At 41.2% G+C, this 17872-nt stretch overlaps 2 protein-coding genes and 1 long non-coding RNA gene across 4 annotated transcripts; 2 read left to right on the top strand and 1 right to left on the bottom strand.

Moving 5' to 3' along the window:
- The first annotated feature begins 1089 nt into the window (after window positions 1-1089).
- LOC126632607 (receptor-like protein 33) lies at window positions 1090-4191 on the top strand. Its single transcript, XM_050303036.1, has one exon. The coding sequence runs from the start codon at window positions 1090-1092 to the stop codon at window positions 4189-4191; it is 3102 nt and encodes a 1033-aa protein (XP_050158993.1).
- Window positions 4192-9850: 5659 nt separating this feature from the next.
- On the top strand, window positions 9851-13137 carry LOC126632388 (zinc transporter 4, chloroplastic-like). Of its 2 annotated transcripts, none has more exons than XM_050302772.1 (4): window positions 9851-10032; window positions 10119-10176; window positions 10367-11083; window positions 12518-13137. In XM_050302772.1, exons 3-4 carry the CDS (start codon window positions 10370-10372, stop codon window positions 12971-12973), a joined length of 1170 nt encoding a protein of 389 aa, XP_050158729.1. In that variant the 5' UTR covers window positions 9851-10032; window positions 10119-10176; window positions 10367-10369; the 3' UTR covers window positions 12974-13137. The 2 variants fall into 2 exon arrangements, with proteins under 2 accessions (XP_050158729.1, XP_050158728.1); XM_050302771.1 differs by having other exon boundaries at window positions 9853-10032; window positions 10353-11083.
- Window positions 12952-17543, bottom strand: LOC126632389 (uncharacterized). Its single transcript, XR_007626717.1, has 2 exons — window positions 17224-17543; window positions 12952-13180 (listed from the first exon to the last, which is right to left on the bottom strand). It is a non-coding gene; the product is annotated as an uncharacterized LOC126632389 (long non-coding RNA).
- Between the last annotated feature and the right edge of the window lie 329 nt (window positions 17544-17872).

Below are 17872 nucleotides of genomic sequence, written 5' to 3'. Positions count from 1 at the left end.
GTTTATCCCGAAAGGGATGAAGGCTTGGGCTGACTACAGCTTCGTTTTAAAGGCAAATATGGCTTTGAGCAGAGTTTGTGCTTGTATTTGTTTGTTTGAGTGTCCTTGACTCTGACTTCTCTTTCTCCTTTTATAGACACCTTGGCTTGGCCTCCTGTAGCAATAATCTTGCCCGAATGCAATTTGAAGGATAGTGACTCATCAGCTATTTACTTGTACTGCCACCATAAAGTACTTTTGGGCTGATTAGCTGACTGGTCTATACCACTTGGCCCTTGGGTAGGTGAGCAAGTGGTGCAAATGATCTGCACCTAGTCGGCAAAGGCCTTTTCTGCCTTCTGGACTTGGGCTGTGCTTCGGGCTTCTCCTTCTCTTTTTGGGCCAACTCCCTTCTAAGCCCAAAGTTTAAGTTTTAACCCAAACAAAGGTTCTATTTCTACCATTATCTTGTTACAACTGATAAACATTTAGTTTTTTATGGTGTACTAGATCTTGTTATAAGTCCATGGCCGACCTTGAGGGTAGTCCAGATAGGCGCCAAAAAGAAATTATATGCCCATTATGGAAAGAAAAAAAAAAAAAAAGGAAAAAAACTGCCCATTGTCAGTAGCTTGAGGTTGGTGTGTTGGTAAAGGCTCTGTTACATGCATCTTCTATTTGTTATAGCTCGCCTCTAGCCCTCAAATTCTATGGCCGGCCACGTATATGCCTTCCACAAAAACTAAAAGGTATTGGAAAGCTTGCGTCAACATTGCAGTCCCTCAATCAAAATCCAACCCAGACAGCAGGAAAAGGACAGTCAGAAAGAGATCGAAAACCTGATTGATACTTTGATACTTAATAAAATTAAGTTGATGGGCATCATCTTACCAGGAAAATTAGTAAACTAATTAACTTTAATTAATCATTCTTCTTTTGCCCTTTCATATTTTGTTTGTATTGCTTTGTCTGTTTGGTTAGGTATAAAAAGGAAAAGGTTTTAAATTGAAGCCAACGCGCAAATGCCATGAGATTAAAACCCACCACATCAACATTCAAACCTCCTGCATATTTCCTTCATCTATCTTCTGCTTCAAATTTTACCACAAAATGAAACTTCTGCTCATTTCCTTTATGTTCTTGATCGGGACTGTTACTCCAGCCGAAAGCAAGTGCAACGAAGATGACCAGTCATCGTTGCTCCGCTTGAAGCAAAGCCTTAACTTCAGTTCTGATTCCACCAAGCTTGTTACTTGGAATGCAAGTATCGACTGTTGTTCTTGGGTTGGAGTCAATTGCAGTGCTAATGGCTATGCAGTTGGTCTGGACCTCAGCGGGGAACGGATCCTAAGTGAGATTGACAATTCCAGCAGTCTCTTCAATCTTCAACATCTTCAAAGCCTCAAATTTGCTGATAACGGTTATTTCCACTCTCAAATTCCATCTTCTATCGGAAAGCTTGCAAATTTAAGGTATCTGAATCTATCCCACAATGGTTTTTTGGGGCAAATCCCAATTGAGATTTCTCACTTGACAAGGTTGATTGTTCTTGATCTTTCTGAAACTAACTTAAAACTTGAGAACCCCAATTTAAGCATGCTGATTCGGAATCTCACCGAGCTTGAAGTATTATATCTTGATTCGGTAAACATATCAAGAAAAAGGAGTGACTGGTGCCAAGTAATATCTTCTTCACTTCCAAAGCTGAGGGTGCTGAGCTTGTCCTACACTGAACTTTCGGGCCCTATTGATGACTCCCTTGCCAAGCTTTCATCTCTATCTGTGATTAGATTGGATTATAACAACATATATTCTCCGGTTCCATCATTCTTCGCCAATTTTTCAAACTTGATTTCCTTGAGTCTCAGTGGATGCGAGTTGTATGGAACATTTCCCCAAGAAATCTTCAAGATATCTGCACTACAGCATATTTACTTGTCCTACAATCCGCTGCTTCAAGGTTCCTTACCAGAATTTCCGAACACCGGATCTCTTCAAACTCTGGACTTGAGCTCCACAAATTTTTCGGGGTCATTGCCAGACTCTATTGGCAACCTCAAAATGTTGTCCATGATAGATCTCTCAACCTGCAATTTCTATGGATCAATCCCAGAGTCAATGGAAAATCTCAGACACTTGTATTATTTAGACATGTCAGACAACAAGTTCAGCGGTTCCATTAATTCCACTCATTGGGAAAACCTTGTCGAGTTGATGTTTGTCAGCTTGATGTACAACCAGCTTGATGGCGGAATTCCATTGTCTATGTTTTCTCTTCCACTGCTGCAAACATTGCTGCTTTCCAACAATAAGTTCTCGCACCAGTTCCATGAGTTCTCTAACGTCTCTTCTTCTAACCAATTAAGCTCCTTGTTTTTGGATTTCAACAATCTCGAAGGGCCAGTACCGATGTTTTTTTTTAATTTGAGAGGTCTTCAGTTTCTTTCACTTTCTTCAAACAACTTGGCAGGCTCGTTTCCTCTAAGTGGTCTTCAGAAGCTGAGAAATCTGACTTTTCTTGATCTTTCAAACACCAGCTTGTTCATTGATCATACCGGTACCAATTCCTCGTATTCATCCTTGCCTCAATTAGGTGCAGTGATTTTAAGTTCTACCAAGTTGAGAACATATCCTGATTTCTTGAGATATCTACCCAATTTACACAGCTTGGATCTTGCAGAAAATCAAATTCATGGAGAGATACCAAACTGGATTTGGGGGCTCAAATTTCTTAGTTCTCTAAATATTTCATGCAACTCCTTGGCAAGTTTTGGTCCTGTACCCAATCTCACTTCTGCTCTAAGCGTGCTCGACCTTCACTCTAACCAGCTTCAAGGACAAATCCCAGTTTTCTCAGCACCTACAATGCAATTTTTGGATTACTCCAGAAATAATTTGAGCTCTGGAATACCGACTAACATTGGTGAGTTCTTGACGACCACCAAACTCTTCTCACTTTCACGCAATAACCTCCACGGCATCATTCCGAGATCGTTGTGCAATCTGTCAACTCTTGAGATTCTTGATCTGTCCAATAATTCACTCAGTGGTATGATTCCTGAGTGCTTGACTACAATGAAGACGCTTGCAGTGCTTAATTTACGGAGAAACAACCTTACGGACAACATTTCTTACAAATTTGATGAGCATTGCAGTTTAGAAACTCTAGACCTCAGTGGAAATCAAATCAAAGGCCGGCTTCCAGAATCTTTAGTCAGCTGCACAAAATTAGTGGTATTAAACCTTGGATACAATCAGATAATGGATACTTTTCCCTGCTATTTGAAGAGTGTTTCCACCTTGCGAGTCCTTGTTCTCCGATCCAATAAATTCTACGGAGGCATTGGATGTCCGAGTACCAATGGCACCTGGCCAGTGCTTCAAATCATAGATGTAGCTCACAATAATTTCAATGGCGAATTACCTGGTGGATTGTTGACAACATGGAAAGCTATGATGGATAACCAAGCTGATGCAAATCACCTTCAGTATGCGGACACAGGCTTTGCTGTTATTTACTATCAGAACTCAGTAACAATTGTGAGCAAAGATTTGACGATGGACCTGGTAAAGATTCTAACTATCTTCACCGCAGTTGACTTTTCTGGCAACAAATTCCATGGACAAATACCTGAAGAAATTGGAGAACTCAAATCATTGTATATTCTCAACTTCTCCAACAATGCTTTCACAGGTGAAATCCCATCATCGTTGAGTAACTTGGGAAACCTCGAGTCTTTAGATCTCTCAGTGAACAACCTGAGTGGGCAGATTCCACCAGAATTTTCAAAACTCCATTTCCTTGCATTCATGAACCTCTCAACCAATCACTTGGTTGGCAAGATCCCAAGCAGCACTCAGTTTTCAACATTTCCAAAATCTTCCTTCGAAGGGAACACGGATTTATGGGGGCCTCCTTTGACAACATATGACAGACCACCGATGTCGTTGCCACCAATGTCAAATGGAAGCGATCCGAATTCTGGCAATGAGATTAATTGGGATACTCTAAGTGTTGAAATTGGATATTTTGTTGGCCTTGGAGTTGTCATCGGGTCACTCGTGTTTTGCGAGGGATGGAGGAACTGGTATTACGAGGCTGTGGAGAACATGTTCTTTAAGATGCTCCCTCATCTGGACAAAAGAAATGGTAATCGGATTCGCGGAAGACGTGTCTACAGAAATCGATCCAAGGGGAAGACATTGGAATGACGATGGTAATCGGACAAAAGAAATGTTCTCTTAGATTTTATCTTTTAATTGTTTTTTGTTCGTCGCTTTGATTTCATGTTTGTCCAGTACTTCAATTCAGTAATTTCAAAAGTTCATTTCAGTATTTTAGTTTCGTAATTTAGATTTAGTTTCTGCTTTGCACTTTAATTTCTATTTAGATTATTTTAGTTCGTAATTTGAGTTCTTTAATTTTTATTTAGTTTCTGCTCTACTCACCATATCCATCACATGCGAGTATCTCGGCGCTATCGATTTCTCGCCCATCACAAGAACATTTGAATTCACCTATCTATCACCTCACAGGACCTGTAACGCGTTTCACAGTCAGGCATGAAGAACCTACGACCGCGACAAGTTTCTTCCTCAGTCACAACTGTTTTGAGAGAAGTCAGACAACCGCAAATCACATTTTACTCGCTCGGCCCCCAGGCCGGGAGTTGGCACACCGACAACACACACATTAGAAAGACGAAGAGATCCCGAAATCCTCAGCTTGTTGGCCGACATTGTTGTGATTGGCTCATAGTTTGAGTTGGCAACAATTTTGATAGGTTAGCTTTATATGCTACAGGGAAATGGCTGTAGCAAAGTGTTGACTTTGTGTTTGTTTGCACGTAAATATGTATGCTTTCTATGCATGAAAAAAGTCTACTTTATAGGCTAGGTTTTCTCTTTACTTTGGAGACATAATCATCATGGAAGCCTTCCGTAAAAGCTGGGGGATGAAAATGATGGCCTTTATTTAAATGCAAGGAATTGCTTGCATTGTATATAAAAATGCTTGCCGAGTGTGAAGAAAGAAAAGGGTGCATCCGGAAAACACAGAGGGAAAAGAAAATAGAGTGAGAGTGAGAAACTTTAGGGGTGAGTGAGGCTTTTGGAAAAATTATGTGAATGTACAAGAGATTGGGGTTTGGGTTATGTTGATTTAACTCATGTGTACTTGTACTGTTATTCTCATAGTGAAGAGCAATATCTCTCCGAGGACGTAGGCAGATTTTTGCCGAACCTCGTAATTCTCTTGGTGTCTTTATTTCTTGTATTTTAAATTGTTCAACTGTGGGTTTATAAGTTGGTGAGATAACAGGCCAAAGCACAACAATTGGTATCAGAGCTTTGTTGGAAGCTTTGGTTCATTGAAGGTCCAGATTTGTTATTCATCATGATGACTACAAACATGTCATTTTCAGTTGAGAAGTTTAATGGGAAAGGCAGTTTTACTCTTTGGCAGATGAGAGTAAAGGATGTCTTGACTCAACAAGGCTTGGCTAGAGCTTTGAAGGGAAAAGATGGGAAGCCTCAAGAAATGACAGATGACCAGTGGGAGGAGCTGGAGGCGCGTTGTGTTAGCACGATTCGACACTGTATAGCTGATAACATTATCAATAATGTTATGGATGAAGATTATACGCCTGCACTTTGGGAGAAGTTGGAAAAACTCTATATTGCTAAGAGTTTGACCAACAAGTTGCATTTGAAGCGTAAACTGTACAAGCTGAAGATGGATGAAGGTGGGAATCTCATGGACCACATGAATGTGTTCAACGAATACTTGGATCAATTGAGGAAAGTTGATGTCAAGGTTGAGGAAGAAGATAAAGCCCTCTTTCTTCTTACCTCACTCCCAAATTCGTATGAGAATCTTGTGACAACCTTACTGCATGGAAAAGATACAGTAAGTTTGGAGCAGGTGCAGGCTTCTTTGGTGTCTTATGATACTCAAAAGAAGAAGACCATTGTTGATGATGGGTACGAGATTGCATTAGCTGTTCAAGGTGGGAATGGTGGAAGAAAAATGAAAGGAGGTTTTGAGAAAGACAGTAGGTCCAAATCAAGTTCTGGAGGTAAGGGTCTACAATGCTACGTCTGTAAAGAATTCGGGCATAAAAGGATAAATTGTCCTTTGAGAAAAAGAAAGGATGATCTTGGTCCGAGTAGTAGCAATTTTGTGGCAGAAGACTTCAAGTATGCCCTCTAGGTACTCGAAGCAACACTTCTCTTAGTGATGTTTAGTCTCGAGTGTTGCAAGGGATTTACAGCAGGTGGAGCTATGGGATTCACAGGTGATAAGATGGTCCTGAAGGAAGAGAAGTGTGGGGAATTTTGTTTGACTTGATGGGTTGTTGCTGGAAACGGGTGCACTGACGAGTTTCCAAGTTGCAGACAATAAAGAGGGGGAAATCCTACAAGAGGAGACGAGGATGTGTCGAGATCCTGTATGAAGCTAAATGGTGTTTTTAGCTTGCAGCAGCTGCACATGCATTGGCAGTGACTGAATCGGAACAGGACCAACGAGGTTGATTCAGGGTGTGTATGCTGGTACGTAAGGCCAATGAGCTTTGGTGATGGGTGCAAGGATTTTTGCATGGTATATTCGCTAAGGTGGAGATTGTTGTGATTGGCTCATAGTTTGAGTTGGCAACAATTTTGATAGTTTATCTTTATGTGCTACAGGGAAATGGCTGTAGCAAAGTGTTGTATTTGTGTTTGTTTGCACGTAAATATGTATGCTTTCTATGCATGAAAAAAGTCTACTTTATAGGCTAGGTTTTCTCTTTACTTTGGAGACATAATCATCATGGAAGCCTTCCGTAAAAGCTGGGGGATGAAAATGATGGCCTTTATTTAAATGCAAGGAATTGCTTGCATTGTATATAAAAATGCTTGCCGAGTGTGAAGAAAGAAAAGGGTGCATCCGGAAAACACAGAGGGAAAAGAAAATAGAGTGAGAGTGAGAAACTCTAGGGGAGAGTGAGGCTCTTGGAAAAATTCTGTGAGTGTACAAGAGATTGGGGTTTGGGTTATGTTGATTTAACTCATGTGTACTTGTACTGTTATTCTCATAGTGAAGAGCAATATCTCTCCGAGGACGTAGGCAGGTTTTTGCCGAACCTCGTAATTCTTTTGGTGTCTTTATTTCTTGTATTTTAAATTGTTCAACTGTGGGTTTATAAGTTGGTGAGATAACAAGCCAAAGCACAACAGATACCGATTTTGAGATCTTTATGTTCTTGATCATGACGGTTACTTCAGTCGAAAGCAATTGCAATGAAGGCTACCAGTTATCCTTGTTTCCCTTGAAGCAAACCCTTACCTTCAATTCTTCTGCTTCCACCAAGCTTATTACTTGGAATGCAAGTATCGACTGCTGTTCTTGATCCGGAGTAACTTGCAGCACCAATGGCTATGCAGTTGGTCTTGACCTCAGCCGTGGATCCATCATTCGTGGGATTCGCAACTCCAGCAGTCAGCTTCGATCTTTAACATCTTTAAAGCCTCAAATTTGCTGACAACGAAGATTTTAAATCTCAAATTCCTTCTGCAGTCGGAAAGCTTACAAATCCCAGTTGAGATTTCATTGATCGAGTTACTCATTGACTGCTCACTCATTCAATATTCTATATGCTCAATCCCTCTGCAACTTATGCCAAAGGAAAATCCGTAACAAATTTCTCCAACACCAAAGATTCATCTTTTTGCAATTGACAGACAGCAGGTATCATATAATATTTTCAGTACCAAAGTCCTGCGTCAGCTTTCAGGCCACCTTGTAGTGGTCCATCTCAAGATTCATCGACACCAAATGAGGAGGTTGCGCATGCGATCGGATTATGTCATCATGCTTTGTAGAAGTGGTGGTCACGAGAACAAATGAAGGTGGGTAAGCAGCCAAAAAGACTTTCATGTAATGGGATGCTACTGAAGAGACATGTAATGTAAGTCTCGCATAAACAATGATTTCAATGCGCGACTAATGTATACACCCCGGATTCGCCGAAGTGGCATCTCAGTTGACGGTCTAGTATTTTCCTTTGTAGTATTAAAAAGTCGTAAGTTCGACTTACATGAATAATAAACTCGATGCATAACTATAATAATTCAGTTATTGTTTGGCCTACTGCAAATTACTACACCTTAAATAGGATATCATTGTGTCAAACAAAATGTTAGACGAACTTTATAAAAAGCAAGCTATGAGCAAACAGTTGGGCCTTACATATGTAATTACCCTTGTTTGGGTTTTATTGTTGGGGTGTGCTATCCACACAACCCATTTTACTTCTCACACACCCCTTGATGATTTATGTTTGTTGATTTTCTTTAATTCATCCGATTTGATGACCGAAAATTAAAAAGGTGTGTAAGAAGTAAAATGAGGTGTGTAGATATCACATCCCTTATTGTTTTTCATGTCCTGGTATGAACTATGAAGGTTCGTGATCATGAGTCCTGCTCTCTTAAGGTATTCATTTCAAAGAGATGTGAGGACCAAATGTAAACTAACCATAATATTATATTAGTTTATATCTAAATATTTAAAATATTTGACAACTTAATAAAACAAAACAGGAAAATAAATTTTCTAAAGGTTTATAGATTTTAAGTTGGTTTTGTTTTATTAAGTTGTCAAATATAATAAGTATTTGGTTCTAAACTAATATAATCTTATGGTTCATATGTATTTCGTCCTCCGATTTTGAGATCTTCATGTTCTTGATCATGACTGTCGTGATCATGGCCCTACTCCGATATAGTTGACCCAAAAAATCATGAATGTGCAAGTGGAAGTGGGACTAACATGCTAAATACAACAAACACTAGGAAGATTATTACATAAGCTGTATTGAACTGAGATTTTAAAAGATTTAATGGAGTTACACATTTGAGTTAATTTTCACCAAATCTCACGGGAAGAAGGTGAACGAGATACCTTTTAAAAATGAAAATATTTTTGTTCACCGTCACTAAGTGATAGTATTGCTCACCATCCTATTTATTATTGTTAGATAAATTTAAATTTTGAGATCTGTATCGTAGATAAACACATATCTCAAAATATAAACTAATCCAACGGCATCATGTAAACGTGGTGAACAAAAATGTACGCTTCAAAAATTTACCAAAATTCATAACACATAAATATCTTTTCAAATCAAATTTGCGTAGAGTACACCTGAACTTTAAAACTCTTTAAATTTGAATTAAATTCATCTGAATTTTTGTAAATTTTCATAGAGCTCAAAATAGAAATTCAAGCAAAACATAGCCATTTTTTACATACCACAATATTCTATGTTCGAAAACGAGACATATAAACTTGAGCTATATAACGAGTGAGCAGTTATAACCCCTGTAAAGTGAGTCGATCAAAAAACCCCTTTAAAAAATGCGAAAAAAAAAAATGTGACTCCAATGGCGACATTCGACGGAACCCAAAATGATTTGTAAAAGAACCCAAACTGACAAATCATTTTCTAATATTCTATATACGGCAAGTCATTACCTTTTCCATTACGTTACTAGTTACTCCTGCCTTTTCGCTTAAAACTTTAAAAAGTAGAAATCTCAACTTTTTTGTTCACCCTCGTATAATGTGGTATATATGTTTATCGTTTTATTTATTATCATTAGACGAGTTTGAATTTTTAGATTTGTACTTATTCAATACACGAATCTTAAAATTTAAATTCATTTAACGATGATAAATAAGATAATAACTATACATCACATTACATGATGTGAACTAAAATGCGGGGAAAATGTCGACACTCTCGCGCTCATAGTTTAGCAAAAAGTCGCAATCCCAGCCCCTTCACCGTCCCACGCTCCCTCCCCTTCGTCAAAAAATGTCGACACTCTTTCTCCATCAAATCTCTCTTCTTCTTCTCTCTTTTTCTACACTCTTCCCAACACGCCATGACCGCACTCGTATCCTCCGCCGGATCAAAATAAATCAACTCAATCGGGATTCGTGTTCGTCGATCAGATCATCAATTTTCACAAGATTCCATCTTTTATAATCCCATGTCATTCGTTGAGGTTCGCTCTCTCTCTCTCTCTCTCTCCCTCTCGATTTCCCGATTTCTCTGCAATTCTCTGACTGAAACGCTGCGTTTTCTGTGCAGGATCTTTGGCCCTGGCTCGGCCCTCCGGGTTTCCTAGAAAAATCTCGGCTTTTCAAAGGTAATTACTCATTAATTTCATCTCCCACTCTGAAAATCCCAATTGGGGTTTCTGCAATCGAATTAAGGCTAAGATTAAAACCAAATCAGCTAATTGAAGAACAAGAACAAGTCTCGATTTTTCTGAAATCTGCTTTGTTTTTGCGGTTCTGTTTTTCATTTGGGCGCTCAAAACAGAGTCCCTTTTGCAGTCCATGGCCAACACGAGCTGCGGGAGCGCGGAGATCGAGGCCTGCCGCAACGAGTCGTCGGCGTTCGTCCTCAAGCTAATCGCTGTCGCTTCGATTCTCCTGGCCGGAGTCGTCGGAGTCGCAATTCCCCTCGTCGGTAAGAACCGCAGCTTTCTCCGCACCGACGGTAGCCTCTTCGTTGCCGCCAAGGCCTTCGCCGCCGGGGTAATTCTTGCCACCGGGTTTGTCCACATGCTCCCGGACGGGTCGGCCGCCCTGAACGACCCGTGCCTGCCGGAATACCCCTGGACCAAGTTCCCCTTCTCGGGATTTTTCGCCATGATGGCCTCGCTTGCCACGTTGCTCGTCGACTTTGTTGGGACCCAGTATTACGAGAGGAAACAGGGGAAGACTCGCCCCGCCGAGGACCAGGTGCGGGTCGCGTCGGATGACCCGGAGATTGAGGCGGGTACGGGTCCCGAACATCCGGCGAGGGAGTTGAATGGGAAGGTGTTTGGGGAAGAGGAAGGCGGTGGGATGCACATTGTTGGGATGCATGCGCACGCGGCGCACCACGGACACAGCCACGCGCACGGCCAGGCCGGATGTGATGGGCACGTGACGAGGGAATCCGAACCGGAACACGGGCACGATTCGCACGGGCACGGGCATGGGCATTCTCACGGGTTCGGGGATGATGACGAGGACGGTGGTGTCCGCCACGTGGTCGTTTCTCAGGTACTTTTTATTCGAAATGCATTATATCTACGTTCTTTTCCTTCTAATCCACTAAATAGGGAATATGTGCTATTACAAACAGATAGTTATTTTAAAAATTATAATAACTTCAGCTGTTGGATCAAATTTCAATGATACGAATTCACTGATTTGGTAGATTAAGAAAAAACGATCAGGAAATGATCCCTTTCCCTTTTTATTTCGGTTTTATTTATATTTATTTTACCCCCTTACTTTTTGTTGTTTGCGCGTAAATGATTGCTCTTTTATTTAAGGTTCTGAAAAGAATGTAGCTTTTAAAACTTTGTGGCTTATGGAGTTATGCTACTCTACTTCGCACAGTGGGTAAAAATTATGCGTATTCTGCCACGTGTCGGGTTAAAGTACCCTATACTTGGTCGAGTGGGGCCTACTCATGATAATGGTGTTCTTGGAGGGTCAAAAGACTCAATACTTGAATTGAAGGGTCGACATGAACCTTTGTGGTTGTGGTGACAACTTTCACTATTGGGATTGATTTGGATAAGTTGTCTCTCTAAGTGAAGTGACACGATCAATCGCTTATGCGCCTACACGGGATATGAGCAATTGAACGTGACACTTCATTATTAGATAGAGATGTGATATCCACACATCTCATTTTACTTCTCATACATCTTTTTAATTTTAAACTGTCGGATCGAATGAATTGAAAAAGAACAACGGACAAAAATTATCAAGGGTGTGAGAAGTAAAATGAAGTGTGGATAGCACATCCCTATTAGATATGAATGTCGAAGCGCATATGGCATTGATCTTGACATTTTTTTTTTTTTTTGGCAAGCTCTTGACATTTTCTTGAATTGAAGGGTCGACATGAACCTTTGTGGTTATGGTGACAACTTTCACTATTGGGATTGATTTGGACAAGTTATCTCTCTAAGTGAAGTGACATGATCAATTGCTTATGCGCCTACACGGGATATGAGCAATTGAACGTGACACTTCATTATTAGATATGAATGTCGAAGCGCATATGGCATTGATCTTGACTTTTTTATTTTTTTATTTTTTTTGGCAAACTCTTGACATTTTCTTTTATCAAAAGTAGGAACAATCGAAAAAAGTAAGAGAAATAAAAATGAAGAAGGGAACAATCTATTAAGTTGATTAAACATGTTAAACTTTTTCGTGCCGATGCCATCCATTTCGAAGGGTGTGGGCAGTCGAGAACTTGAGATTGGAATGTTCATGAGCTGAGTTAGACTGGAAAATAATATAACATATATTTATCTAAAATGTTGGGTCGTCATACTATTTTGGAGTACAAGTTATTGAAATTTCACCTTGTTTAGTAAACGTTAGGATCAATAGCGCCCGTTGGCTGATCTGGACATTCATGCTTGCGGATGGGTTATTGTTATTGCGGCGTGTAATATATTGTTTCTTGTGCAGATTTTGGAACTTGGGATTGTATCACATTCAGTGATCATAGGCCTATCACTGGGAGTTTCACAGAGCCCATGCACCATAAGACCCTTGGTTGCAGCATTGTCATTCCATCAGTTCTTTGAAGGTTTTGCACTTGGAGGCTGCATATCTCAAGCCCAATTCAAGACCCTAGCAACAACCCTAATGGCCTGTTTTTTTGCCGTCACAACCCCGCTTGGGATAGGCGTTGGGACCGCCATTTCTTCGTTCTACAACCCGTACAGTGCGGGAGCTTTGGTCACCGAGGGCATCTTGGATTCCATGTCGGCCGGAATTCTAGTGTACATGGCGTTGGTTGACCTAATTGCTGCTGATTTTTTGAGTAAGAGGATGAGCTGCAATTTCAGGCTTCAAGTTGTATCTTATTGCTGTCTCTTTGTTGGAGCTGGATTGATGTCATTACTTGCAATTTGGGCTTAATTAGTTTCTTATTTTTTTGGGGAGGGTTAATGTTTTAGCATTCCAAGTGAAATTGAAATTCTTTCCGCTTGTTTCTGTTATAGGGAAGAGTTAGTTGTACTCATTCGGATTGTGATGGCTCAAATAAAATATAAAATCTCCCATTACTTTTGTCAACAATCAAACCTTATCCCACTCGGTGCAATCGGCTGTATGAATTTTAGAACGCTACTGTGGATGCAAATTTCTTCCTCCTTTATCTTGGACAATTTTGCACCTACAAAACAATTAACACCTTAGGTTAAGGCCAAGAGCCTCACGCGCTCACGATGAATGGGGGGGGAGCTTTGGCCGAAGAACCTCCGATGCCAAAGTTAGAATTTAGAGAGAAATAGTGTTTAGAGAATTTTGGGATTTTTGCCAAAGTGTTGGAATTAGTGTTTGGTGAAAATGGGAACCAATTTATAGGAGAGGAAAGGATGGTCGGCCACTTAGTAGGGTTTTAGGTTTTGTTTTGGTTTAATTAGCCAATTAATTGGCTAATTAAACATAAAAGGAAATGCTTTTGTGGTTATGGAATTTATTGGCTAATAAAAAGGAAGAAATGGTGAAAAAGGTAGAAAAGGTGATGGATAAGGTTTTGAAATGAGGATAGCCGGCCCTTTTGTGGGAGTTAGGGTAAAGTGAAAGGTCTAAATGCTAATTAAGGGAATAATTAGCTAATTAACCCATTAATTAGCTATTTATCATTATTTTAGAATGAATGTTTTAGGAATTATGGAATAAGTATAGTATTTAGCTAATTGATTAGCTAAATAATGAAATAGGAAATATATGAATAGCTTAGGTTTTAAGTTGATACCTATTTTGGGCACTTTTGACTTGGTTGAGGGATAATTGCCCGCTGTTTGCGCGTAGGAATCCCGGTATGCCCCAAGGGTAGTTTTGTCTTCTTTTGTCAAAAATCCACATGTCGCCTTGTGAATATTTTTGGCTCCACAAATGCCCCCACACCTGTTGGGCTACTCGCAGAAAAGGGCAGCATGTGTAGAGATCTTATTTCTTTAGGAAACTTAGGACTGCTTCCTATTTTGATGTAGATTCTCTCTTTAATAGGAAATTAGATCCTTCTAGGAAAGGGAAATAAATTTCTCTTAAAGCCTATTTAAGTCCACCTTAAGTGAGTTGTTAAATCAACTTTGGAGAGCGATTTATTCTACCCTACAAGAGAGAGATAGCTTAGAGGATATTTGTTCCCCCTCTTCTAGCAATTTTCTACATCTTGCTCGTGCAAAGGACCGTATTTCGTTGCTTTCTTCGTCTTTTTCGTGCCGCACTGAGGTAAGAAAAAATTAATTTTCTTTGTCTTCTTCTTGGATGGTGTTACCTCGGGGCAACCGTCCGGGTGGTGCGGCACGTCGGCTGGCATGGACCAGGAGTCGGCTCGGCATGGGCCGATGAGGTATTGTGGTAGGGACCACTGCTTTAAGCTGCTCGACTTGGCTAGAACCAAGGGCAACTTGTATGGCTGAGGCCACGAGCGTTGTGGCGCAGTGCTAGGCGAGTCACATGGCTCATGTCTTTTTGGGCTTTTGGACATGACGCGAGCTAGGTAGGTGATTGAGAGAAATGAAGAGGTTGCGGGCCTCATGAGCTGCTAGAATGTTGGGTTGAACTCCCCTGCTGGGTACCACAAATGGCGTTGGCTACTTTAACTCTCTTCGTCAGGAGAAACGTGGGTTGCTCCCAAAATAAAAGGTGAATAGGATCAAGGCGGATGCATTGGCTCGTCCAATCACCATTGTGGATCCTGCTGCAAGTGAAGGTGGAAAAATGGATCTTCCCTGCTTGTTCAAGAGATGCCGGCTGAGAAAAAACCAAAGACTTCTTCCTGAATTTGCCTTTGTTGGGGTAGCAGAGCTCTCAGCTGCCCCCAACCATGACTTGCTGGTCTAGGCTGTTCTTCCATGTGTTTGGCTCGTCTATGCCGCAGATGCAGTGCATGTGGTGCGTTCCTAGCAGGTGAGCGAGTTCTTCGCAGGCTGCTGGTTGAACTTGAGCTGGATTGAGTGACTGCTTCTCTTTGTCCGTCGTGCTGCCTACTCTGATGTGAGATGGATGATGCTCCTTGTGGGCTTAGCCGTGAATGGACACTTTGCCCGGAAGGTTGCTCATGTTAACTATCGGAGTATAACCCCAACCGTGAATGTATGCTCATCCGTGGCCCTAGTCGAGCGTGCATGCTCCTCCGCGCGCTAAGACGGGAATGTACACTGCCCAAACGTTCGGCTCGTGGCTGGTCGAGTGGCTGCTTGCCGGGACGCTGCTGGAAAGGTCTGTCTGCCCTTGTCCTACTTCGGGATACCTTGTCCGGGGCACGTTGGATCCCGATGTGTTGTAAAAGTTGATTCACCAAGGTTGTCTGTTGTGCAAGGGCGCTCGTCAACTCTATGACTTGTCGAGACAAGTGTTGTTCGCCATTTGGATTGGAAGAGCTTGGAAGGAATGCGCCTCATTGGGCAGTGGAAGGGTGGTAGACTCCGGGAGCGAGATTTGAGTTGGGAAATGTCAAATCCGTGAAAAAATATGGTGAGAATGCCCCCAGCTCGATGGTAGGTCCGGATGGTTAAGATAGTCTTGGGCCAACTTGGGCTGCTTGGAAAGCCACGAGAGCAGGCTGGGCCGTGAGAGTGGGCTGCTCGACTGGAGCTGGTTGGGCCACGGGAGTGGGCTGCTCGACTAGAGCTGGCTGGACCACGGGAGTGGGATGCTCGTCGGGAGCAGGTTGGGTCACGAGAGCAGGCTGCTTGGGAGGAGCAGGTTGGGCCACGAGAGTGGGCTGCTTGACGGAAGCAGGCTAGGCCACGGGAGTGGGCTGCTCGACGGAAGCAGGCTGGACCACATGAGTAGGTTGCTTGTCGGGAGCAGGCTAGGTCACGAGAGCATGCTGCTTAGCATGAGCAGGCTGGGCCGCGAGAGCAAGTTGCTTGGCGGGAGCAAGCTGGGCCGCGAGAGCAGGTTGCTTGGCGGGAGCAGGCTGCTTAGAATATGATGCAAGCGAATACGAGGCTTGGGCCCGGGCCCGTGCAAACTTGGATGGCACGACTTGGGCCGTGGCCTTGGTGTTGTGAGCCTTGGATGGCACGGCTCGAGCCGTGGTGAAGGCACCATGGACCTCGCCACGGGTGGCTACCGAGATAGCCACCATGGTGGTACCCATGGTGAAAACTCGTGGTGGTGGTGCTACTCCACTTATTGTCGCATTTAGCCTCACGGATCTCCGCAATCCCATTTTTTGAACATTAGAATTTTCACTTGTGAAATTTTCTAAATTTCTAGCGATTATATTTTGCTTATACGTTTTATCAAAGAACCTTTGCAAGTAAAAAATTCTAATAATAAGATCTTATGAAAAATATTCAAATGGACTAGAAAATAAAGAAAAAACCTTTTTGTGCGAGAGTCTTCTACAAGTATGGATTTCAACTCTCAATGAAAGCACCAATTTGTGGATGCAAATTTCTTCCTCCTTGATCTTGGACAATTTTGCACCTACAAAACAATTAACACCTTAGGTTAAGGCCAAGAGCCTCACGCGCCCACGATGAATGAGGGGGGCTTTGGCCGAAGAACCTCCGATGCCAAAGTTAGAATTTAGAGAGAAAGAGTGTTTAGAGAATTTTGGGATTTTTTGCCAAAGTGTTGGAATTAGTGTTTGGTGAAAATGGGAACCAATTTATAGGAGAGGAAAGGATGGCCGGCCACTTAGTAGGGTTTTAGGTTTTGTTTTGGTTTAATTAGCCAATTAATTGGCTAGTTAAACATAAAAGGAAATGCTTTTGTGGTTATGGAATTTATTGGCTAATAAAAAGGAAGAAATGGTGAAAAATGTAGAAAAGGTGATGGATGAGGTTTTGAAATGGGGATAGCCGGCCCTTTTGTGGGAGTTAGGGTAAAGTGAAAGGTCTAAATGCTAATTAAGGGAATAATTAGCTAATTAACCCATTAATTAGCTATTTATCATTATTTTAGAATGAATGTTTTAGGAATTATGGAATAAGTATAGTATTTAGCTAATTGATTAGCTAAATAATGAAATAGGAAATATATGAATAAATTAGGTTTTAAGTTGATACCTATTTTGGGCACTTTTGACTTAGTTGAGGGATAATTGCCCGCTGTTTGCGCGTAGGAATCCCAGTATGCCCCAAGGGTAGTTTTGTCTTTTGTCAAAAATCCACATGTCACCTTGTGAATATTTTTGGTTCCACAGCTACTGCGTTGGATTTTGTGTCAAGTCACCTTGACTGATTTTCTATCATCTTATCTTTAATTGCGATTACTCTTACCTTACTTTATATATCTTTGTTTTTAATCATATAATTTTTCATGTACACATCCAACGAAGCACCTCCTTTGCGTTACACTTATTTTGCCGATGTTGGTTAAACAAAGTGTCAGTATTCTCATCTTTGTCACACTTATAACAATGAAACAAAAGAAAGTGTCTCTAATGCAATTAAAAATTGATTTTTTTTAATCAACTTTCAGTCCAAACTATGTGTCACGATCACTAATCTAGTGATTCTTAAAACAGTTTAACTTATCATGTTTTTAATTAATGAACTTTAGAGAATTGGCTAAGATGAATTTACAAATCTCAATTGGTAGAACTGATGAAACCAAGTATTCACAACATATTGATCAAATACTAAAATGTAATCGTTTCAGCATTTCAGTATTTATTTCGGCTACTCCTACTTTACCTTGGATATCCTCATTCCGAGAAATGATAAGATTAGGAATGAGGATATCCAAGGTAAAGTGGGAGTAGCCGAAATTGAAGGAAATATGAGAGAAAATCGGTTACAGTGGTTTGGACATGTGCAAAGAAGGCCTACTGACGCTCCAGTTAGAAGA

The sequence above is a fragment of the Malus sylvestris genome, chromosome 8 (assembly GCF_916048215.2).
Source record: "Malus sylvestris chromosome 8, drMalSylv7.2, whole genome shotgun sequence".
Classification (NCBI taxonomy): domain Eukaryota; kingdom Viridiplantae; phylum Streptophyta; class Magnoliopsida; order Rosales; family Rosaceae; genus Malus; species Malus sylvestris.
The sequence above is the reverse complement of the archived record's forward strand: the minus strand, read 5'-3'. Positions and strand labels throughout refer to the sequence as shown.

Bases quoted from the DNA above. Each gene is read 5' to 3' on its own strand.
- LOC126632607 (XM_050303036.1), top strand. From the start codon at position 1,090: ATGAAACTTCTGCTCATTTCCTTTATGTTCTTGATCGGGACTGTTACT.
- LOC126632388 (XM_050302771.1), top strand. The intron at 10,177-10,352 runs GTAATTACTCAT...CGCTCAAAACAG, and splicing joins AAAATCTCGGCTTTTCAAAG to AGTCCCTTTTGCAGTCCATG. The intron at 11,084-12,517 runs GTACTTTTTATT...TTTCTTGTGCAG, and splicing joins GCCACGTGGTCGTTTCTCAG to ATTTTGGAACTTGGGATTGT.